Raw genomic sequence first — 25,856 nt, forward strand, 5'->3', positions numbered from 1 at the left:
ATTCCATTTGCAATCTGCTGATCCTATTTATATTTATGAAGTATAAAATTGTAATGATCCTGGTTTTCTCATGCGTGAAACTTTCTTCAACATAATTTTTTGACTTGGACTGAAATAAGAGAGAAAGAAGATTGAGAAAGTAACACAGTGTTCAGGTCAGCTATGAAAACCTGGTGGATGGCTAGCAAGCAGAGTCAATTATTCTGAAGAAAGTAACATTTTGGTCCAGGTGATAAGAATAATTTGCAGACCATGAAATATTAGGTAATAGCAATTATTATTATTTCAGTGGGAAATTCTTGCTTCTCCTAAATGTTATGTTTTCTCAAAATAGTTACTATTTAATACATTTTTGTTACAACTCCCATTGATCCTAACACATTGAACTCCATAATACTCTATGCATAGTAGAATATAGTGAAGATTTCTTGGGGTGAACATTTATTCATGTGAATACTATTTTTCCATCCTCCTACAACTACACTATACCAGAGTAATTGTGAGTCATTTTAATTTTTCAATATTAATGGTATAATATGATATCCCAATATAATTATGTCCATTTATTTTAATTTTTCAAGTTTCTGTGTGTTACTTGTAAAAAATGCCCACAGAAAATATAGGAACCTTAAAATTATAAATTAGTACAGTTCTTTTTATTGCCTCAATTATACACTCTTTCTTAATTGACTACATACCCCTCATCACATTTATAAACAACCTTTGCACCATATTCAAAGTCATTTCCAACTTCAAGATGAAAAGAACCAAAAGGAGTATCTCCAGGATGTCCACAGGGTCTTTCTAAAATGAAAAAAAAAGAAGTGGCATTAAATTAGGATGTAATACCAGGAAACACATTTTTATGTAGAAGCTTGGAGATAAGGACATTTTATATTATTTTAGAGGACAGCACTGAAGATATGGAAAAGTAAAAATGGCAGATATTATTTTACATTTGACTTAGCTCTATCCTTGTTTTTTGAATTTTGAAAGATTACAACCTCTTTTTAAATATAAAGGTAATGTATTGCTTTGTATTTAAATGACAAAACATATAAATTACCCAATATTGATGCAATAAAAACTCGGTTTTAATAATTTTTACAACTAAAGTTTTTCACAAATTTCGTAAATGTATGATGTACTTACTACGACATATCCTTGATGGATGTAGAGAAAGCCATTTTCCTTTACTGCATATCATTACAATGGTTCCCAGAGTTCTATATCCAGGGCGGCATTTATATGTAGCCTGTGTGCCCTCTTTATATGTTTGGTCAGTCCATGAACCTGTCAGAATTTCTGTATCTTTTCTTGGAGGAGGTTCTTCACAATCTACAACAATAAAAATTTAAAAAGGGCTTAAAGTAATTATTTAAATATACAGTGGATGTAAGACATTTTTACTTTTAAAATACCTATATAGTTACAGGTCCACCCAAATATATATCTTCATAGATAGATATAGATAATATATTTCGTGTGTCGCAAAAGTTGAATCTACATAATTTTGCAAGAATGTGCACTATGCAAAAATAACCTAATTAACCTTCCAGATCAATAAATAAACTTTACTATATTATTCTTAATTGCTGCACTATATTCTAGTATTCATTAAATAATTCAGGAAATAATTATTGAGTTTTAAGTTCTGAGGGAAAAAAACAATGAATAAAACAGTATCTGCTCTCAAAGTGTTTATAGTCTAATAAGGAAGTTAGGTACTATATAAGTAATCAATGTGATGAATTTTATGCATTAAAGACAGGTAAATTTTATTTTAAAAAGTAAAACATGGGAATGACATAATCAACATGTGACATGAGACATCCCCTAGAAAAGTTCTTGCTTCAGAAACAACTAATCAAAGGACAAATGCCAATTGCTTGAAACTCTGGAAGATGATAGAGACTGGAGGACTCCACAAATGCTAATCAAAGAAAAAACAAACAAAAAAACAAAAAAACACCAAAATCAGGTAGAAGATTTGAATCACAGATCACCAGCGCAGACCCCTCCCCCTCACTCATTACCCGGCAGATTGGGAGTCACACAGGGACAGCACAGCCCAAGGACTTCCTGCTGTGGATGTAGATAGACCACAAAGCCACTCACAGCAGCGAGTCAGAATCCCATGCATATGCAGGCACAGGGATCCAAGTTCACAAAGACCCAGGGCAGAACACTAGCAGCTGACTTTCACGAACATGCCAAACGGAAATAAAAGAGATTGCAGCAGGACGTTGGCAAGAGGTACACACACTCAGCCAGGTCTCTGCTGAAGCACCTAAATGAAAAAAATAGAACTTTTTGGTTCCACCCAATCTGCCTCCCTGGGGTGGGATACCCTAACAGGGAAGTAACTGGAGACAGAAAAGATGAAAAAACAATAAAAGGAGGTGAGGGAACTGAGCTGTCGTAAGGCAAGACAGGTCCTAGAATAAAAAGGAGGCACTGAGTTAGATGCTTTGGCCTCAGGCGTCTTCTTCCCAACCCCCTCCCCTCTCCGGGCGCCTCAAGCAGCAGACCATTCATCAAGGGTTCTGTGTCTGAGGCCCAAAAGTTTTTACCCAAGATGATGAATGTTGACATGGATGCCGTTGATGCTGAAAATCAGATGGAACTGGAGGAAAAAACACGATTATTAATCAAGTGTTGGAACTCCAACACACACTTGAAGATCTCTCGGCAAGAGTAGATGCAGTTAAGGAAGAAAATCTGAAGCTAAACTCAGAAAACCAAGTTCTTGGACAATATACAGAAAAACCTCATGTCAGCTTCTAGTGTTTTTCAAACAACCAACACAAAAAGCAAAAGAAAGTAAGAGGTTGATATCCGTTCTGTTTTATGGAATTGCTGCTGATTTTTTTTTTCTTTAAAATTTGAATAGATTCCAAAAGTTACAGTACCTTTGTTTGTGGCTTCATTGAATATTTATGAAGATAATGGCAGATCTAGGCAAAAATTAAGAGCTCTAAAAGTATAACTGAAGACTTCTATGAGTTTGTATATTAACTTAGTCTATGAAAACTTGTAAATGTATTGATAGTAGATACTTTAGAATTGCAGATATTTATGAAACTTGAAAATGAGTGTTTTATCAAATTTGCTTTGATTTATAAGTTTAGCACTGTCTTTTATTATAGGCTTTGTAAAAGATGATACAAGAAAATAACTACCATGTTGGAAAAAAGTGACCAAAATTATGTACTGAATGTACAGCTTTATATCCCCTGCCCACCATCTTGTGCCTCTTTTCCATTTGCCTCTTCCTTCCCATTTCTCTTCTCCTAAGGATAAACAGTTGGTTTCACATTTGTAAAAGTAATTTTAATAATTAATCATTTATGAAAATAACATGAACTCATTGTTGAACTTCACCAAAATAAGATAGTTTCTCAGCTAGGACTTGTCATTTGTCATATTTAGTAACAAGATAGGACTGTTAGTTCCTCTTCGATAAATTGAAAACAGAGGCTATAAAAATGATGATTCTTCTTTGAAACTGTGAATTTTCAAATTGGGAAGACTTTTTTGTTCAAAACTTCCTTCTGCACAAAATGACCACTTGATATCTAAAAAGATGAGCTCTGGGTGTGTGTGTGTGCGTGTGTGTATTAAAAATAGAAAATCTTGGGAAACATAGAAATAGAGTGGAAAAAGTACATGATAAACAGTAACCAACTCCAAATATTTTCACTCCAGATTTGTCTCATCCCTGGCATAGATTAGGTCTTTTGGGGAATATATATGAAAGTGGATTAAGTCTGACTAACTTTATGTAAGCCACATTTGGAAGAGAACAGTTACAGTTTTGTATCTTAAGGTTCATTTACGGTGCCCAGAAGATCAAGTTTGCAAAACTGTTAAAAAGTATGTGAGTATCAGAATAATGAATAAAATGTACTAACTAATAATTTTTCTTAGTGTTTTACCTCACTAGTTCTTGAATTTTCTGTAAATCCAAGCACTTGATTTGTAGAATTTGGGGCATCCTTTTACTAGAGTTTTCTTGAAAAGGGAATTTTGCAGAAGTAATGTTAAAATGCTAGTTATAATAGGAAGACAGATCCACTAATATAGCTTGTGGTTTTAGATTTGGGCCACTGTTAATCATGGAATAGTAATCTTATGTTTGTATGGGTGCAAGTAAAATTCAATAAATGACTTTAGCTGCATGAATATACAGTAGTCATACTGCAAACATTTCACATCCCTTTTGTGACGTAATTTATAAATGTTTGAAAATTGTGTTGTGATTCTGCTTTGCTGTTTAATAAAAAGCCATTTCAGAAAAAAAAAAAAAAAAAAAGAGTGTGCTGCTTTGAATCAGTTATGTACCCATAAAAGAGTATGTTCTTTTAGTCCACTCCTATGGGGGCAGACATATTGTAGGTGGGACCTTTTGATTAGATCGTTTCCATGGAAATGTGACCCCACCCATTCAAGGTGGGTCTTAATCCTTTACTGGAGTCCTTTAAGAGAGATCACAGAGAAAGAGGGCTGAGAGAAGCAGAGAGAGACAGTTTGAAGAGAAGCTATGATATGTAATCCAGAGTTTGCCCCTGGGAGAAGCTAAGACAGAAGCCCAGAGACTTTTTGGAGAAAGACATGGAAACTGGAAGCTAAACCCAGAGAGGATGAGCAGACTCTGGCCATGTAATTTCCCATGTAACAGAGGAACCCCATATACCATCAGCCTAACTTCAGAGAAGGAATCATCCTGTTGATGCCTTAACTGATACATTTTCATGGCCTTAGAACTGTAAATTTGTGAATAAACCCCCGTTGTAAAAGCCAATCCATGTTGGGTATTTTGCATTCCAGCAGATTTAGCAAACCAAAACAGAGGGAGAGAAGTTCAACAAATCATAAGAGCTGGGGAGACAATAATGCACAAAAAGAAACATAACAGATCAGGATTCCCAGAGAAGGAACAGAGGAAAGGAAACTTTCTCCTGGAGGTGAAACAATCATACATAAAAGGACAATCTTAAAAGTGTACTGTATAACCAGGTCAAGAATCAGGTGCAGAAGACTAGAGAAAATTTGAACAGTTAAACTCAGGCTACTCTAAAGGACTAGTAAAAGTTGGACCAAGTGTCAAAAAGGGACCTTAACACATAGCCAATCTACAATAAAGCCCTAGGCAAGAGGGAGAAACTGACCTGCAGAGCTAGCACAACAAAATAATCAGATGTCTAGAAATCAGCAAAAAATTACAAGCCTTCCTAACAAAAAGGAAGATATGGCTCAGTCATGGGAATAAATTAAAACTTCATAGGAGACACAGATTTAGAAAAACTAGTTGAAGAAGTTCAAACATGTTTCCTAAATCTATTAAGGAGATGAAGGAAAATATGGATAAAAATAAACTAATGGATACAGAGCTAAAAGATACTAAGAATATAGTGTGTGAATAAAAAGAAGAATTAGAAAGTTTAGAAAGAAACATAACAGAAATTATGAAGATGAAAGTCACAATAACGGAGATTTAAAAAACACTAGGGGCATGTAATAGCAGATTTGGACAGTGAGAAGAAAGAATTAGCAAACTGGAGGACAGGACAACTGAAATCCTGCAGCCAAGAGAAAAGAGAAAAAGAACAGAAAAAATGGAGCAGTGCTTATGCAACTTGACTGACAGCATGAAGCTTACAAACATATGCATGATGGTAATCCCAGAAGGAGAACAGAAGGGAAAAGGAGTAGAAGAATATTTGAGGATATAATGGCCAAAAATTTCCCAGCTCTTATGAAAGACATAAATATACATGTCTGAGAAGTGCAATGAATTCCAAACAGAAAAAAAGCCCTAAGAGACCTACTTTGTGACAATACTTACAAGAATGTCAAATAGCAAAGATAAAGAGAATTATGAAAGCAGCAAGGGAAAAGAAATTCAGCACATACAAGGACCCTCAATAAGAAAAATGCTGATTTTTCATCAGAAACCATGGATGTGAGAAAGCAGGGGTATGTTATATTTAAGGTACTGAAAGAGAAATTGCTAGCCAAAAATTCTTTATCCAACAAACTGACCTTCAAAAATGTGGGATATTTTAAGACATTAACAGATAAACAGCAACTGAGAGAGTTTGTCATCAAAAGCCCTGTCCTACAAGAATTGCTAAAGGGAATCCTTCAGGTTGAAAGGAAATGACAGGGGATAGTGTCTTAGAGCAGTGTGAAGAAGCAAAAATCATCAGTAAAGGTAACTAAACGTGTAAAGGCAAAACCCGTTAGTGCTGTATCCTCAATCTACATATGTATCTATGCTTTAATTCCTATAAAAGTAAATATACAATTGAATAAGAAATAGACATATTTCTTGATCATGGACGCAATATAAAGGGGTAATGTGGGACAGAAATAACATAAAATTGGGAAACAGAAGGATTATGGAAGTAGAGAATGTATATGCTAATGAAGTTAAGTTGGTATCTTTTCAAATTAGTAAGTTATAGATATAGGTTGTTTAACACAAACCCCAGGGTAACCAGAAGAAAATATTTTAAAAATATACAGAAACAATGTGAATATATCTCAATAAAACTAAACAATAATAATAAAAAAAAAATAATGGCACTAACAATATAAAACAATAGGCATAGAAGAAGCACCCAAAATGTAGGTATTCCAGAATATAATTCAAGTAGATTTCCAAATTTGGTGTTAAAGATAGATTATTCAACAAATGTTCAGAAGCTATTTAATTTATTGACACAAAAAATATATACAGAAACAAAAATGAGAAAGGAATCAGTAAGATACATCAAAAAAGATCAATTTATACAGAAAAGGAGACTGCAATAAAAGAAGAGAGGCAAAAATGATGTAAGATATATAAAAACCAAAGGTCAAAATGGCTGGAGTAAGTGCTGCATTTAGAGCAATAGCTCTGAATGTTAATGTTGTCCCCAATTAAAAGACATACATTGGCAGAATGGATAAAAAAGCACAATCCAAATATGTTGTTCACAACAGACTCACCTTAAACACAAAGACACAAATAGGTTGAAACTGAAAGAACAGAAAAGGACAACCCATGCAAATTGTAACAAAAACACAGCTGGAGTAGCTATAGTAATATTGGAAAAAGTAGGCTTTAAGTTTAAAGCTGGTACAAGAAACAGAGAAGGACACTATATATTAATAAAAAGGTCAACCCACCAAGAAGAAACAACAATCATAAAGATTTATGCACCTAACCACAGTGCACTAGACTGTGTAAGGCAATATTGACAAACCTGAAAAGAGAAGCAGATACCTCTGCCATAATTGTTGGAAACTTCAATACGCCACCTTCATCAGTAGATAAAACATCAAGACAGAAGATCAATAAGAAAACAAATAACTTATATAATATGATAAAGGAACTAAAACTAACAGACATGTATAGAGCATTGCACCCCCAAACACCAAGATACATATTCTTCTCAAATATACATAGATTGTTCTCCAGGATAAAACACAGGTTGGGTCACAAAACAAGTCTCAATACAAAGCATTTTCTTTCACCACAATGGAATGAAGCTGGAAATCAGTAACAGGCAGAGAACTGGAAAATCCTCAAATACATGGAAGTTAAATAATACACTTTTTACAATCAATGGGTCAAAGAAGAAATTGCAAGGGAAATCAGTAAATATCTTGGGACAAATGAAAACAAGAACATTATATTATCAAAGTTTATGGGAAGAAGTGAAGGCAGTTCTCAGAGATAAATTTATAGTACTAAATGCTAACATTAAAAAAGAAGAAAGCTAAAATCAAAGTCCTAACTCTATACTTGGAAGAGCTAGAAAAAGAACAGAAAACTAAAACTCAAAACAAGCAAAAAGAAAGAAATACCAAAGATTAGAGCAGAAATAAATGAGATAATTAAAAGAACAATAGAGGCATTAACAAAAACAAAAGTTGAAAAGATCAATAAAATTGACAAAACTTTAATTAGAATGACAAAGAAAAAAAAAGAGAGGATGCAAAGAAATAAAATCAGAAAAGAGATGGGAGCATTACAATTGACCCCACAGAAATAAAAATGATCATAAGAGGACACTAGGAACAACTGTATGCCAACAAATTAGGCAACCTAGAGGAAATGGACAAATTTCTAGAAACACACAAAATACCTACACTGACTATAAAAAGAATAGAAGATCTCAACAGACCAATTACTAGTAAGGAGAATAAATTGGCAATCAAAAAACTCCCAACAAAGAAAAGACCAGAAACAGATAGATTTACAGGTGAATTCACCCAAACATTGCAAGAACCAACACCAATCCGGCTCAATGTTTCCCCAAAAAAATTGATGAGGAGAGAACACTACCTAACTCATTCCATGAGGCTAATATTACACTAACACCAAAGCCAGATAAAGATATTACAAGAAAAGGCACATTTCTCTTATGGAAGTACAAATCCTCCACAAACTACTAGCAAATTGAATCCAACAGCATATTAAACTTCTAAAATATGATAAAGGACTTACATAAAAACTCACTGCTAACATTACACTCGATGAAAACTGGCAAATTTCCTCTAAGGTCATGAATAAGACACAGTTGCCTACTGTTGCCACTGTTATTCAACATTGTACTGGAAGTTCTAGCCAAGCAATAAGGCAAGAAAGAGAAATAAAAACATCCAAATTGGAAGGGAAGAAATAAAACTTTCCCTATTTGCCAATGATATGATCCTATATATAGAAAATCCTGAAAAACTAAAACAAAGCTACTAGGGCCAAAAAAAATGAATTCAGTAAAGTGGCAAGGTACAAGAGCAAAACTCAAATATCAGTAGTGTTTCTGTACACTCATAATGAGCAACCTGAAGAGGAAATCAAGAAAAACATTCCATTTACAACAGCATTTAAATGAATCAAATATCTAGGAATAAATTTAACCAAGGATGTAAAGCATGTCTACATAGAAAACTGCAAAACTTTGCTAAAATAAATCAAAGAAAACCTAAATAAATGGAAGAACATTCTGTGTTCATGGATTGGAACACTAAATGTCATTAAGATGTTACCTCTACCCAGAGCAATTTACAAATTCAACACAATCCCATTAAAATCCCAAGTCTTCTTTGCAGAAATGGAAAAGCCCATCTTCAAATCTATTTAGAAGGATAAAGGATCCTAATCGTCAAAATCATCTTGGAAAGGGAGAATGAAATTGGAGGACTACATTTCCTGATTTTAAAACTTATTACAATGCTACAGTGGTCGAAGCAGCATGGTACTGACACAAATATATATATAACCAATAGCACAAAATTGAGAATTCAGAAATAGACCCTCACATCTATGGCCAATTGATTTTTTCACAAGGGCACCAAGTCCACTCAATAGGAAAAGATTAATCTCTTCAACTCCTGGAGCTGGGAGAACTGTATATGCATATGCAAAAGAAAGAAGGGGAACCCCTATCTCATACTGTACACAAAAATCAACCTAAATGGATCAAAGACCTAAATACAATAATCAGGACTATATAACCCCAGAAGAAAACTTAGGGAAGCATCTTCAGGATTTTGTGTTAAGCAATGGTTTCTTAGATTTTACATCCATTGTAGAAGCAATAAAAGAAAAAATAGATAAATGGTATCTCACCAAAATTTAAAACTCTTATGCCTCAAAGGACTTTAACATGAAAGTGAAAATACAACCTATTCAATAGGAGGAAATATTTGGAAACCACATAGCAATAAGTTTTTTTTTTAATTGAGATTGTTCACATACCATACAATTATCCAAAGGTCCCAAGTGTACAATCGATTGCCCCCGGTACCATCATACGGCTGTGCATCCATCACCACATTTTTTTTTCAATTTTTAGAACATTTTTATTACTCCAGAAAAGAAATAAAGACAAAAAAAGGAAACTCAAGTCCTCCCATACCCCTAACCACCCACCCCCTGCCATGGTTGACTCATAGTATTGGTATAGTATATTTGTTACTGTTGATGAAAGAATGTTAAAATACTACTAACTGTAGGATATAGTTTGCAATAGGTATATTTCTCCCTGTATGCCCTTCTATTATTAACTTCTAGTTATAGTGTCATACATTTGTTCTGGTTCATGAAAGACATTCCTAATATTTGTACAGTTAATCATGACCATTGCCCACCACCAGATTCACTGTTTTATACATTCCCATCTTTTAACCTCCAACATTCTTTCTGGTGACACACATGACTCTGAGCTTCCCCTTTCTACCACATTCACTCACTATTCAGCACTGTTAGTTATTCTCACAATGTGCTACCATCACTTCTGTTCATTTCCAAACATTTAAGTTCAACCTAGCTGAACATTCTGCTCATAATAAGCAACCACTCTCCATTCTTTAGCCTTTTTCTACATCCTGGTAACATATTTCATGTCTATGAGCTTACATCTTATAATAAGTTCATATCAGTGAGACCCTGCAATATTTGTCCTTATGTGTCTGACTTATTTCACTCAATATAGTGCCCTCAAGGTTTCTTCATCAACCCATTTTTTAAAACAGTTTTGTTCACACACCATACATTCGATCCTAAGTAAACAGTTGACGGTTCCTGTATAGTCATGTATTTATGTATTCACCACCATTACCACTATGTATATAAGGACATCTCCACTTTTTCTGCAAAGCAGGAGGAAGAGTCAAAGAAGGTAGAGAGACAAAAGAAAAAGAAAAAAGAGAAAAAACATGACAGGTAGGAAGCAACAAAAGGGAAGATAGCATTAAACTAAAGTAGAATAAAGTCAGACAACATTACCAATGCCAAGAGTCCCATACCCCTTCCTTATGTCCCCCTTTCATATGCATTTAGCTTTGGTATATTGCCTTTGTTATATTAAATGAAGAATAATGCAATGTTTCTATTAATTTATAGTCTCTAGTTTGCATTGATTGTATTTTTCCCCCAATACCTCTCTATTTTTAATACCTTGCAAGGTTGACATTCATTTTTTCTCCCTAATGAAAAAACATATTTGTACATTTTATTACAGTTGTTGAGCACTCTAGGTTTCACTGAGTTATACAGTCCCAGTCTTTATCTTTCCTCTTTCCTTCTGGTGTCCCACATGCTCCTAGCCTTCCTCTTGAACTATACTCATGGTTATCTTTGTTCAGTGTACTTACATTACTATGTTACCATCACCCAAAATTGTGTTCCAAACCTCTCACTCCTGTCTGTATTTCTCCCCTTAGTATTTCCTGTAGAGCAGGTATCTTGTTCACAAACTCTCCCATTGTTTGTTTGTCAGAGAATATTTTAAACTCTCCCTCATATTTGAAGGACAGTTTCGCCAGATATAGGATTCTTGGTTGGCAGTTTTTCTCTTTCAGTATCTTAAATATATCACACCATTCCTTCTTGCTTCCATGGTTTCTGCTGAGAAATCCACAGTCTTATCAAGCTTCCTTGGATGTAGTGGATTGCTTTTCTCTTGCTTCTTTCAGGATTCTCTCTTTATCTTTGACATTTGATAATCTGATTGTATCTTGGTGTAGGTCTATTCAGATCTATTCTGTTTGGGGTATGCTGTGCTTCTTCGATCTTCAATTTTATGTCTTTCATAAGAGATGGTAAATTTTCATTGATTATTTCCTCTATTATTGCTTCTGCCCCTTTTCCCTTCTCTTCTCCTTCTGGGACACCAATGACATGTACATTCATGTGTTTCATGTTGTCATTCAGTTTCCTGGGATCTTGCTTATATTTTTCTATTATTTTCCTTATCTGTTCTTTTGTGTGTAGGATTTCAGGTGTCTTGTTCTCCAGTTATTGAGTGTTTTCTTCTGCCTCTTGAGATCTGTTGTTGTATGTCTCTATTTGTCTTTCATCTCTTGTGTTGTGCCTTTCATTTCCATAGATTCTGTCAGTTTTTTTTTCAAACTTTCAATTTCTACCTTATGTATGCCCAGTGTTTTCTTTATAGACTTCATCTTTTTTGCCACATCTTCCCTAAACTTTGAATTGATTTAGCATTAGTTGTTTCAGTTCCTGTATTTCAGATGAAGTGTAAGTTTGTTCCTTTGACTGGGCCATACTTAATTTTTCTTAGTGTAGGTTGTAGTTTTCTGTTGTCTAGGCATCTGGTGTCCTTGGTTACCCCAATCAGGTTTTCCCAGGCCAGAATGGGCTCAGGTCCCAGAAGGAGGAAATATTCAGTGTCAGGTTTCCCTGAGGGTATATCTTAGAAGATTTACACACCCTGTGAGGCCTCAAGCCACTGTGCTTTTCCTAACCTGCCCAACAAGTGATGCCTGTCAGCCTGTAGCTCCTGACTGGTGTAATGAGGTGTGGCCCATGGCTGTTTTTCCCCAGGCTCTGGGGTCTGGTTCTGAATGGAAGGTGGGTAGTAGAGCTGGGCACCACCTCTTTCCTCTTAGGGAAGATACACCCCAGGGAGTTTTCATTTGCGTTGAAATGGGTTCTTTGTCTCTCTGGCTCTGCTATCTCCACCCTTGTCTGGGTCTGAGGGCTGTGAACTAAAAATGGCTGAGGCTTTCTCCATTGCAGAGCACTGCAAACTGAAAAATAGCTGAGGCTTCTCCACTGAGCTGCTCAGGTTACAAGAGAGAAAAGGGGACAGAAAGCCTCCTTTCAGGGCCAGTCCATGGCCCCCAGTTTCACTCACTGGCCAGAGACAGCACCCAGCCCTCTTGGCTCCCCCTCCCAGCAAAAAGAAGTCCCTTGACTCTTCAAGGTCAGTCATCAGTAAAAGCCTCTGTCCGCTTTTGGGAATTTGCAGCTTGCATTAAGCAGTCCACATTTGCCAATTAAAACCCGAATTGGAGATGGGCTGAGGAATACTTTCTTGTTCAGAGACTGCTGCTCTCTACCACAGTGAGGCTTTGCAGTTTGGGCTGCCATTGGGGGAGGGGGCTCCCAGCTCAAATCCACAGTTCCTACTCACAGATTCCACACTGCGCTCTCAGGCATTCCTCCCAATCCAGGTTCGTGTATGATGCATGGACAGTCATGATGGTCCCCCAGCAGTTATTCCAGATCATATACTAGTTGTTCCTGGTTGTTTATTAGTTGCTCCGGGGGGACAAACTAACTTCCACTCCTCTCTATGACACCATCTTCTTCCATCTTCCCCCAATAAGTTTTTAATATACAGAATATATAAAGAAATTCTAGGACTCAACAATAAAAAGACAAACAACTAAATTATGAAATGGACAAAAGACTTGAATAGACATTTCTCCATGGAGGATATATATAAATGACCAAAAAAAGAGCATGTGAAAAGTTGCTTAACATAAATAGCTCTTTGAAAAATACAAATTAAAACCACAATGTGATGATATTTCACACTCACTAGAATGGCTACTTGTGAAAAAAAAAAAAACAGAAAATTGCAAGTGTTGGAGAAGACATCAAGAAATAGGAACAGTCATTCATTGCTATGATAATACAAAATGGTGCAGCCACTGTGGAAGACAGTTTGGCAGTTCCTCTGAAAGTTATATATGGAATTACCATATGACCTCGCAATTCCACTTCTAGGTATATAGCCAAAAGAACTGAAAGCAAGCTATATACCTAGAAGTGGGATTTGCACACCAGTGTTCATTGTAGCATTATTCACAAGTGACAAAAGATGGAAACAATACAACTTTCAAATAGATAAATAAAATATGGTATATATATACAATGGAATGTTATTCAGCCATAAAAGGGAATAAAGTTCTTATATGTGCAAAAACATGAATGAACCTTGAAGACATCATTTTGAGTGAAATAAGCCAGACACAATAGGACAGATATTGTATGATCTAACTGATATGAAATAATTAGAATAAACAAACTCATAGAGTCAGAATCTGGAGTATAGATTAGAAAGGACCAGGTTGGAGGTAGGAAATGGGGAGTTAATGTTTGAATTTTACAGAGTTTCTATTTGGGTTGATTGTAAAATTTTGGTAATGGATAGTGGTGATGATGGCAAAACATTTTGAATGCAATTAATAACACAATTATATATGGGAATGTGGTTTAAAGGGGAAAGTTTAAGTTGTACATATATTACTAGAATAAAAATTTAAATGTGTTACTAAAATAAAAAGTTAAATGAAACAACACCATAGAACTGTACAACACAAACATTGAACCCTATTTTAAATGAAGGAATATAGTTAATAGTACAATTATTAAAATGTTATTTAATGAATCACAACAAATATACCACTCTAATACAAGGTGTTAGTAAAAGGGAGGTATTTTATGTATTTTTTTGTATGGCTTTATTGTAGACCTACAACTTCTCTAATAAAAAATAAAATTGAAAATAAAGCATGGTAAGACAATATAAAATTATATGGGAGGTTCCTGGAGCTACCAGTCTGTGGAGAGCCGCGGACGCTGGTCTCTCATCCGCAGGATGGGGTTTGTTAAAGTTATCAAGAATAAGGCCTATTTCAAGAGGTACCAAGTAAAATTTAGAAGAAGACGAGAGGGTAAAACTGATTCCTATGCTCGGAAACGTTTGGTAATTCAGGATAAAAATAAGTACAACACACCCAAATACAGGATGATAGTTCGTGTAACTAACAGGGATATCATTTGTCAGATTGCTTATGCCCGTATAGAAGGGGATATGATAGTCTGCGCAGCTTATGCTCACAAACTCCCAAAGTATGGTGTGAAGGTTGGTCTGACAAATTATGCTGCAGCATATTGTACTGGCCTGCTGCTGGCCCGCAGGCTTCTCAACAGGTTTGGCATGGACAAGATCTATGAAGGCCAAGTAGAGGTAACAGGAGATGAATACAATGTGGAGAGTATTGATGGTCAACCTGGTGCCTTCACCTGCTATTTGGATGCAGGGCTTGCCAGAACTACCACTGGAAATAAAGTTTTTGGGGCTCTGAAGGGAGCTGTGGATGGAGGCTTGTCTATTCCTCACAGTACCAAACGATTCCCTGGTTATGATTCAGAAAGCAAAGAATTCAATGCAGAAGTACATCGGAAGCACATCATGGGTCAGAATGTTGCGGATTATATGCGTTACCTAATGGAGGAAGATGAAGATGCTTACAAGAAACAATTCTCTCAGTACATAAAGAACAACGTAACTCCAGACATGATGGAGGAGATGTACAAGAAAGCCCATGCTGCTATACGAGAGAATCCAGTCTATGAGAAAAAGCCTAAGAAAGAAGTTAAAAAGAAGAGGTAGAACCGTCCCAAAATGTCTCTTGCCCAAAAGAAAGATCGGGTAGCTCAGAAGAAGGCTAGTTTCCTCAGGGCTCAGGAGCGGGCTGCTGACAGCTAAACCAAACTGCAATTTTTTATGAAGATTTTTGAGATGAAGACAATAAATTTAACAGCCTTCTAAAAAAAAAAAAAAATTATATGGGAGAGTTCCATACAGGATAAAATATGATAGAACGAAATAATATTCCTACTGAAAATTTGAGAAAGAAAAGCAACAACAACAAATTGCATGCATGTGTGTCTGTATGTGTGTGTATTTAAAGGCACTGGAAAATTGTGAAACTAAAGTGGGAAGAGACAGTCTTATGTGAACTTACTATCTCTGGCCATTTCTTTCCTGATTTTGCTTACCTCCTCCAGGTGTGAGCTGAACATCAGGCTTTGCCTGAATGCAGGTACAGTAATGAAGGGAAAAGGGGGTAGTCCAACTTTTAGAAGTTGTGTCTAACATGAAAATAGTACAACTTTGCAGAATCCAAGTGTTATACTAGAATGTAAATAGTTTCTAAAGGGCAGGTCCCATGATCTCATAGCCAAAGTCACACTAAGGAAAGGAGCCTGTCTCAAATACACAACTGGTCTCATCATCAAGACATTCATCAAATTAGAAGTCACCCAGCGTGGGTTTGAAGAGCAGATAAGTAAGATAAATATATCATAGTGTTTTGGCATGGAGGAGGAAGAGATTTAAAAAAAGGTTTTGGATTAAAGCCAAAGAAGGTCTTTGCCTTCAGATTTTTGAAATCAGAGTGAATTGAGTCAAACTAAATGGCTGACCCAAGCCCATCCTAAATAAATTCCTGATTGGATCAAGAGAAGACAAATGCTCTCGTGGTGGAGGGAAATAATACAAAACTCAGTCATTTCTTTTGTTACATAAAAAGTGTCTGGATTTGAATAAAAGTTAAAAGGCATACAAAGAAAGCCAGTAAACTTGATTCCTGAGGATGATTGTATAACTATATAGCTTTTATCATGTGACCATGTGATTGTGAAAACTTCATGACTGACACTCACTTTATCCAGTGTACAGGCAGATGAGTGACAAAATAAAGACAAAAATATATAAATAATATGGGGGGATAAGGGGAATGGGATGTTTGGGTGTTCTTTTTTAATTTTATTTTTATTTTTTCTTCATTTTGGAGTAATGAAAATGTTCTAAATTTGTGGCGATGAGTGCACAACTATATAATGATACTGTGAGCCACTGATTGTATACTTTGGATGGATTGTATGGTGTGTGAATACATCCCAATAAAATTACATTTTTAAAAAAAGGAAAAAAGGCATCCAAAGAAACAGGAACAAAGTTACTGAAAATGAAGAGGAAAAAAATGACAAGTAGACACAGCTACTTAGGTCCAGGTGATAGAATTAGCAGCCAAAGACTTTAAAATATATTTTTTAAGTATGTTAAAGGTAGTAGAGTAAAAGGACGGGCAAGACGAATAAAAATTGGGAAATTCAAAAGAGAACTGATTGTATAAAAATAACCACGTGGTCATTCTAGAATTATAATGTAGATATCTAAAATAATGATTCATTGGGTGGTCTTAAGAGCTATACTGACATAAAAGAATATAGGATTAGCAAACTTGAAGAAAGGTTGATTTAGCAATATCCAAACTGAAGCACAGAAAGAAAAAACATAGAAACAAAAATGCATAGAACAGAACATAGTGTAAGAAATGTATGGGACAGAATCAAACGACATAACATAGGTATAGTTGGAGTTCCAAAAGTAGAGAGGAGAGTAGACAAAGAAATATTTTTAAAAATAATGGTCCAAAGTTTTTCACAATTGATGAAAGACATCAATTAACAGATAAAAAAACTGCAGCAAAGCCATGAAAGTCTAAGTAAAAAGAGAAAACATACTGAGGCATTGCTAGAAAATAAAGATAAAGGTAAAAACTTAAAAAAAATCAGAAAAAAATTACAAAACTGAAAACTGAAAAAGTATTCTATCAGTGGAACAATTAAAAATAAAAAAATAAAAAAACTAAAATTATAATAGTAACTACTGAAGCCTGAAGACAATGTCTTGACATCTCTGAAGTGCTGGAAAAACAACAACCAAGAAAAAAAAAAAAAAAAAACAGAGAACTCAATTCCTAGTAAAAGTGTACTTCAAACATGAAGGAGAGACATGGTCCCAGGGATGAGCCTGGTCCCAGTGTCACGGGATTGAGGGCGTCTTCCTGACTAGCAGGGGAGGCAAGTGGGACAAGGTAGAGTTTCCATGGCTGAGGGATTTCAGGTGCAGACAGGAAGTCATTCTGGAGGGTGTTCTTCTGTGCTATATAAATATCCCTTTGCAGTTTCAGAGAAGCTGAGTACAGATATTTCAAGTGCAACTAAGAGTGACTTTTTGAGGAACTGCAGCCTAGAGAGGAACGTCCTGGGAGAAAGCCATTTTGAAAGCAGAACTTTGGAGCAGACGCCAACCACGTGCCTTCCCAGCTAACAGAGGTTTCCCAGACACCATTGGCCATCCTCCAGTGAAGGTACCCGATTGCTGATATATTACCTTGGACACTTTATGGCCTTAAGACTGTAACTGTGTAACCAAATAAACCCCCTTTTATAAAAGCCAATCCAAATATGGTGTTTTGCATTCTGGCAGCATTAACAAACTAGAACACCCTCCAAAGGGGGCAGCGGCAGGTCCCTGCAGGAGCCCGAGAGAAGGGGCCAATCAGAAAAAAAATTACAAAACTGAAAACTGAAAAAATATTCTATCAGCAGAACAATTAAAAATTAAAAAAAAAAACTAAAATTATAATAGTAACTACTGAAGCCTGAAGACAATGTCTTGACATCTCTGAAGTGCTGGAAAAACAACAACCAAGAAAAAAAAAAAAAAAAACAGAGAACTCAATTCTTAGTAAAAGTGTACTTCAAACATGAAGGAGAGACATGGTCCCAAGGATGAGCCTGGACCCAGTGTCACGGGATTGAGGGGGTCTTCCTGACTAGCAGGGGAGGCAAGTGGGACAAGGTAGAGTTTCCATGGCTGAGGGATTTCAGGTGCAGACAGGAAGTCATTCTGGAGGGTGTTCTTCTGTGCTATATAAATATCCCTTTGCAGTTTTTAGTGTGTTGGAGTGGCTAGAGGGAAATACCTGAAATTGTCGAACTACAGCCCAGTGGCCTTGGTTCTTGAAGACGATTGTATAGTTGTGTAGCTTGCACAGCGTGACTGTGTGGTTGTGGAGACCTTGTGGCTCACACTCCCTTTGTCCAGCAGCTGGACAAATGAGTGGAAAAATGAGGACAAAGATTGGATGAAGAATGAGGTGGGATGGGGGAGATGGGAGGTTTGGGGTGTTCTTTTTTACTTTTATTCTTATTTTTAAATTTTTTGGACTGATGAAAGTGTTCAAGGGATGATTGTGGTGATGGCTGCACAGCTGTGTAATTATTCTGTGGGCAAATTGTGCACTGTGGATGGTTATATGGTTTGTGAATGTAAATTCAGTAAAACTGAATTAAAAAAAAAAGTGAAGGACAATAGAAACACATTCTCAAACAAACAAAAGGAGAAAGATTTGACAACAGTAGACTCACGCTACAAGAGATATTAAAGGAAGTTATTTAGGCTGACTGAAACTGACCCCAGATAAAAATAAAAAAAGTGAAGAAAGGAATAAGCAGCACAGGAGAAGTAAATATGAGTAGTAAATAAAAAGAGTATTGGTTGTTGAAATCAATAATAACTATGTCATGTAGTGTTCATACAAATTCAGTAACAAAATATATAAAACAACAGCAAAAAAGGAGAAGACAAATGAATTTAAATTGTCGCAATGCTTTTGCATAGCTTAGAATGTGGTGAAAATATTAATTTAGGGCAGACTGCAATAATTTAAATATGTTTGTTGCAATTGCTAGGATAAGCATTTATATGTTATTAACAGATACATGAAATAACTAATAGAAAAGACGTAGTGAGATAGTAAAAAAAAAATTGATTAATATAAAAGAAGGCAGGAAAGGAGAAGTGAAGGAACAAAGAAGAGATGAGACAAAAAATAAATAGCAAAATGTTAGATTTAAATGTAACTATATCAATAATTTCATTAAATGTAGATGGACCTAACACTCCTATTATAATACTAAGATTGTCTGACTGGATATAACACAAATACAAAACACAGTATATGCTCATTGCTTATAATAAAATGGGACAGGTAAGTTGAAAGTGAATGATAAAAACTGAAACATCATGTAAATATTACCAAAAAAGTGGTGTTAATATATTAATACCAGGCAAAGTAGAATTTAAGTCAGAACTATAAAAAGAGTGACATTTCATAATAATAAAAGTGTTAAATTAACAGATATACTAATTATAAATGTGTATGAACAGTGTATGCTGAAGCTGGCTCAGACTAACTCATAGGTGTTGCTTATATGCATCTCTTCCCAGCAAAGTGCTCAATGATATCATGTTGGTAACTTGACATTGGCCATGGTATGGTGGGTGTATTCACACAATAGAATCAGCAAATGTTACAAATCAAATCAAAGTTCTTGTTTCCTTTTTTTTTTCCTTTCTTTTCTTTTTTTTTTTTTGGAGAGCTAGTTATTATACATTTACCAGTATGCTACTGTGTATGAACCTATTGATATATCTCCAAAACACAAAATATTTAAAGAAGTATACACAGTTTCAGATTTAAATACACCTCTCTTTGTATCTGTTAGAACAAGAAAAATAAGGATATAGAAGATTATGAACATTACTAACCAAATTGAGCTTATGTATATTAATACAACACAACCTTCAAAAATTGCAAAGTGCACATCTTTTCCAAGTATACATAGAACATTCACCAAAATTGACCATAAAACAAGACTCAACAAATTTGAAAGGATCAACATCATTCTAAATACACTGCCTGACAACTAGAAATTGGTAACAGAAAATAGCTGAAAAATTCTCAAAATTTTGAGGTTAAGCAACACTGTTAAATAGTTCAGGGCTTAAAGGAAAAATCACAATAAAACAGTATGATTCAAACTAAACAATAATAGAAAAATGATAAATATCAAAAATAGTAGGATGCTAATGAAACAGTGATTAGAGGGGAAAGTATAGTGTTCACGCAGTAAAAATGAAGAGCAGTTGAAAATCATTTATCTAAACTTCTAACTCAAGAAGCTAGAAACAAAAACATTAAATTAAATCAAATAAAGCAGAGAGAAGGAAACAATGAGAACCAAAATCACCCATCAAGTTCTAGATAATTACTAAGGTATTTAAGCTGAGAGTCCCTAGGTCTGTAGTTGCCCTGCATGGTAACGAATAACATTTGCATCAGTTCTCATCCCTCAAGAACAAAAATATTCCATGGGGTGATTGAGACATCGGAAGCTATGTCTACATGTCTGAAATCTCCATGAAACTGTTTTGCATTTTTCTATATTCCCCATTCTGTATCTGTTCTTAAAACAAAGTAAACTTGGTGTTGAGTAAGTTGACTGTACTGCATGAGTTTGACTGACAATCCCAAATTGTTGCCCACTCTGTTTTACAATAATTCAAAACTACTGGGGATGAAGTTGCATTCTCAGCTCATTCACAAATACAAACACACACACATACATGCACACACATGCACACAAATTCCAGGTAGAATACAGAGCTAGATTAAATTAAAAGTTTAAGAAAAAACATATATATCCTTCATACTCTTATAATTTCTTCAATTATCTACTGTATTTGATGCTACATTGTATTTTTAACCCATTATTATTATTTTATGCCATCCCTCTATGTTTACATTTGTTTTTTTATTAATCTTAAAAAAAATGAGTAAATATCAAAAGCAAAGTTTAGAAATAAAAGACTGCAAAAGGAACTCATACTAGAATATTTTGAAATTAAAAATTCTATTTATGAAAAAATAGCATGTAAAATTTTAGGAAAAATTAACTGCAGTACTATTTGCAACACTAAAGCACTTCTTAAAATAATAAACACACTAACATTGCCACAGGAAAAATGATCAAAGGGTATGATAGATTATTAGCTATAAATGGCCAATAACATGAAAATTGCTTACCTTTACTAATAATCAAAGATATGAAAATTAAATAGAAATACTATTTTTGACCAGTTTCAGTGAAAAAATCTAAAGGAGAAGGTATTCACTTATTTTTTATTTTGGAATATAATACATTCACATAGAAGTGATAACTTTCCGAGTGCAATTTAACAAGTAGTTAGCAAGTTTCAAAGAATGTTATGAGTTACAGTAGCATAGTTTCAGTTATTTCCTCATTGTGAGAGATAACATATAAACAAAAAGGTGATAATTTTCAAATTACAATTTAACAAGTAGCTATAGAGCAAATTTCAAAGAATTCTATGGGTTACAGTTCCACCGTCTCAGCTTTTTCCTTCTAGCATTCAAATACCCCAGCAACTAAGAGAAAGAAAACTATATAGAGATTCAGTATTCATAATCCTTTGTTAAATTCCATCTTGTCTGTTGCTACCCCTTCCTATAGTTTAATCACTTTTCTGATCTTCAGGATGCCTAGGCCATGACCATCCTAACTTGGTCATGTCAAAATGGGGTGTTGATATTATGGGAAAAGAGGACACATCTGGTTGATGTTCTTGAAGAGGCTATTGCCTCAAGATTTGGGGATTTAGCTGGCATAGGAGTTCTCTGGAGGATTTAAGTTTCTGAAGAATAACTTGGTGAGTAAAACTTTTATAGAGTCTCAGATAGGGATCCAGACATTCTTTAGGGGTTGGGCTTATCATACTGTGGCCATTTGGTATATCTAGCTGAAGCTTGACTAGGAGTAACGTACAGGACAGCCTCTCGATGCTATTTGAAATCTCTTAGCCACTGAAACCTTATTTTGTTGCCTTTCTTTTCCCCTTTTGGTCAAAAAGACATTTTCAACCCCTTCAATGCCAAGGCCAGGCTCATTCTCAGCATCTGTGTCCCACATTGCCAGGGAGATTCATTCACCTGTGGGGGTGCTATCCCACATCAGGGGGAGAGTGGTGAGTTTATTTTCAGAGTTGAGCTTAGAGAAAGAAAGTCCACATTTGAGAAACAACAGAGGTTCTCTGAAGGTGACTCCTAAGCTTAATTATAGGAGATTAGCCACTCCTTTACAACCATAAGATTCATAAGAGCAAGTCTCAAGATTGAGGCCTTGGCTTATAAAGTAGGGGGGTTCCTAAGTTTACATAGCATATGTTCTGTCCACAATAGTCCATACCTATCTCACACTATCATCACTTACTTGTACAATCCTCATCAATCTCCATTTTATACAATTATCATGACCCAAAACACCCTATAGCTCTTTTCAGTCCTTAATTATTTTCCCTAGCATTTGTGTGGTACTTGGAAAGTAGTATTAATTATGGTCCCTGTAGGCAATAGGTAGATTTTTCCCATATACCATTCTGTTGTCAATTCTCTGTACCAGTGCCATACCTTAGAAGAATATTATGCAAGCACCTATCTATATTTGTAGTGCTGATCTGTGGGATACATGCCTTTAAAAGATCCCTTTCAATCCTATTCACCTTCAATACAGCTCTGATATGTATAATCCCATTAACAAACAATCACCACCCCTATCCATTCATATGCCTTTGAATTCACCCTCCTTAACATATCTGAACATACTAGATTATCATTTCCCCTACACTAGCCTCTGTCTGTCACCAGGTCCCCAATATTATACACTATAAGCATTGATTTTACATTGTTCAGGGAGTTCATGGTAGTGGTAACATACAGTATCTCTCCTTATGTGTCTGATTTATTTCGCTCAGAATTATATCTTCAAGGTTCATCTATGTTGCCATATGATTCAGGACCTTGTTCCTTCTTACTGCTGCATAGTAGTCCATCATACGTATATACCACATTTTGTTTATCCACTCATCTGTTGAAGGACATTTGGATTGTTTCCATATCTTGGCAGTGGTGAACAATGCCACTATAAACATCAGTGTACAAATGCCTGTTTGTGTCACCTCTTTCAAATCTTCTGGATATATACTGAGAAGTAGAATTGCTGGTCATAGGGTAATTCGGTATCTCATTTTCTGAGAAACCGCCAAACTGTCTTCCACAGCAGTTGTACCATTATACATTCCCACCAGCAATGCATAAGAATTCCAATTTCTCCACATCCTCTCCAGCATTTATTGTTTCCTGTTTGTTTAGTAGCAGACATTATTTTTGGTGTGAGATGATATCTCATTGTGGTTTTGATTTGCATTTCCCTAATAGCTAGTGAAGATGAACATTTTTTCATGTTTTTTTTTAGCCATTTGTATTTCCTCTTTAGAAAAATGTTTTTTTCATATCTTTTGCCCATTTTATAACTGGGATGTTTGTACTACTGTTGCTGAGTTGTAGGATTTCTTTATATATGCAGGATATTAGTCTCTTATTAGATATATGGTTTCCAAATATTTTCTCCCATTGAGTTGGCTGCCTCTTCACCATTTTGAGAGTCTTTTGAGGCACAGAAGTTTTTGATTTTGAGGAGTTCCCCTTAATCTATTCTTTTTTCTTTTTTTCTTTTCTTTTCTTTTCTTTTTTTTTTGCTTGTTCTTTGGGGTAAGGTCTAAGAAGTTACCTTCTATTATTAGGTCTTGAAGATGTTTCCCTATATTATTTTCAAAGAGTTTTATTGTGCTGTTTCTTATATTGAGGCCTTTGATTCATTTTGAGTTGATTTTTGTAAAAGGTGTGAGGTATGGCTCCTTTCTCATTCTTTTGTTTATGGATATCCAGTTCTCCCAGCCCCAGTTGTTGAAGAGACTGTTCTGTCCCAGTTAAGTGGATTTGGAGGCCTTATCAAAAATCAGTCAACCAGAGATCTAGGGGTCTGTTTTTGAACTATCAGTTTGATTCCACTGATCAATATGTCTATCTTTGTGCCAATACCATGCTGTTTTGACCACTGTGGCTTTATAGTAGGCTTCAAAGTCTGGAAGTGTAAGTCCTCCCACTTTGCTCTTCATTTTTAAGATGTTTTTGGCAATTCAAGGCTGCTTTCCCTCCCAGATAAATTTGATAAGTAGCTTTTCCAAGTCTGTAAAGTAGGTTGTTGGATGGTATTCAATTTTATAGCAACTGTGGTACATAAATATTGTTATTAAATGAAATTAGAAGTACTAAGTGAATAACATCTCATTGGAGAACAACTTGGCAATATATGGAAAGGACCTTAAAAGTGCACAGAAAAATTAACAAATAATTCAATCTAAAGAAAAATCTTAGAGCAATAATCAAAGATTTGGTAAGATATTTATCTATAGGTTCCAACATATGATAATGGATATTTGAAAAAAAAATGGAATATTCAAAATATGGATACTGTCAAATTATGGTATATCTGGTACCAAAAACTAAGACAGTTCTTGGTACTAGAAAGTGGCATGCTGCTATTTACATACCTAAAATTATGGCAACAGTTTTGGAATTTGGTAATGGGTAGAGGCTTGATAAATTGGGAGATGCCTTATAGAAAATGCCTAGATCGCTTTGAAGATACTGTTCATAGAAATATGGACATTAAAGCCAATGAGGCTTTAGAAGGCAATGGTGAATGTGTTATTGGTCAAATTGTATTCTTATTTCAAATGGAAGGTAGAATTTGCAAGGAAAAAACTGTATATTTAGCCTGGGATATTTCTAAGCTAAGTATAGAAGATGCAACCTGATTTCTCCTTGCAGCTTATGGTGAAATGCAAGAGGAAAAGGATAAGCTGGGAATTAAATTCTTAAGCACAAAGGAACAAAAATTTGGTGATTTTGAAAATTCTCAGCCTATCCACACAGCATGCTCTGAGACTAGAACAAGAAGCAGCTCTATCAAGGACATTCCTGACCCTCAGGGAAGTGAATCCCTAGAGGACAGGGTTCCAGGGGAGGATTTGACTGGCCACCCCTTTGGAAAGAGGGTGTGTCTGAACATAGATCCACTTAGCCATTTCAGTGGAAGTCAGGATTGGAAATGCAGTTATGCAGGATTTAGTAGAAAGTGCTTTGGTCTGATGGTTTAGACCCCTTTGAACTGCATGCAAAGCCAACAAGTTTTTTGTAAAATTTGTATTTGCATAACCACTGCCTGTCTGGACTGAAAGGAATAGAAGAGGGATGGTAAAATGAATTGAAGGGCAGAACCAAGGAAGACAAAGGTCTGGACAGAAAATATCTGGAAAGCCGATCCACTGATGTGTGTGGAAAGGGCTGGTCCACACCTGCTCTTGGAGGAGCAGGCCATATGCTCCAGCAATTGAAGGGAAGAGGCTTTGCACCCCAATGGTCAGGAAGAATGCCACCACCCCAAAGCTTGGAGATGGTGAAGCCTATGTACCATCATTCACGGAGAGCCTGGACACCAACCCAATGCTCAGAGAAGGTGGGATCTGTGCCCCAGTATTTGGGGAGAGCATGGCTGCTGCAAAAGCATTTGGAAGGGTGGGGCTGCCACTCCATTAGGCTCAGAGAACTAAGCACCACCCACAGATGGCTCTCAGACCTTGAGATCTAATGGCCTTTACCTTGCTGTGTTTGGGACTTGTTTGGAGCCTCTGACCCCTATTTTTCTT

At 35.6% G+C, this 25,856-nt stretch overlaps 2 protein-coding genes across 2 annotated transcripts in view; one reads left to right on the forward strand and one right to left on the reverse strand.

Annotated features, from left to right (window-relative positions):
• The window catches only part of LOC119526185 (complement factor H-like), a 125,085-nt gene that overhangs the window by 86,015 nt on the left and 13,214 nt on the right, over positions 1 to 25,856 (reverse strand). The window contains exons 2-3 of the mRNA XM_037825109.1: positions 1,153 to 1,338; positions 699 to 804 (exon numbers count right to left, since the gene is read on the reverse strand). Coding sequence (XP_037681037.1) covers positions 699 to 804; positions 1,153 to 1,338 — 292 coding nt within the window. The remainder of the gene's footprint in view (positions 1 to 698; positions 805 to 1,152; positions 1,339 to 25,856) is intronic.
• LOC119526192 (60S ribosomal protein L5-like) lies at positions 14,406 to 15,359 on the forward strand. Its single transcript, XM_037825118.1, has one exon. It carries the CDS (start codon positions 14,406 to 14,408, stop codon positions 15,201 to 15,203), a length of 798 nt encoding a protein of 265 aa, XP_037681046.1. The 3' UTR covers positions 15,204 to 15,359.

Source organism: Choloepus didactylus, chromosome 2 (assembly GCF_015220235.1).
Source record: "Choloepus didactylus isolate mChoDid1 chromosome 2, mChoDid1.pri, whole genome shotgun sequence".
NCBI lineage: Eukaryota > Metazoa > Chordata > Mammalia > Pilosa > Megalonychidae > Choloepus > Choloepus didactylus.

Coding starts and splice junctions, on each gene's coding strand:
- LOC119526192 (XM_037825118.1), top strand. CDS start 14,406: ATGGGGTTTGTTAAAGTTATCAAGAATAAGGCCTATTTCAAGAGGTAC.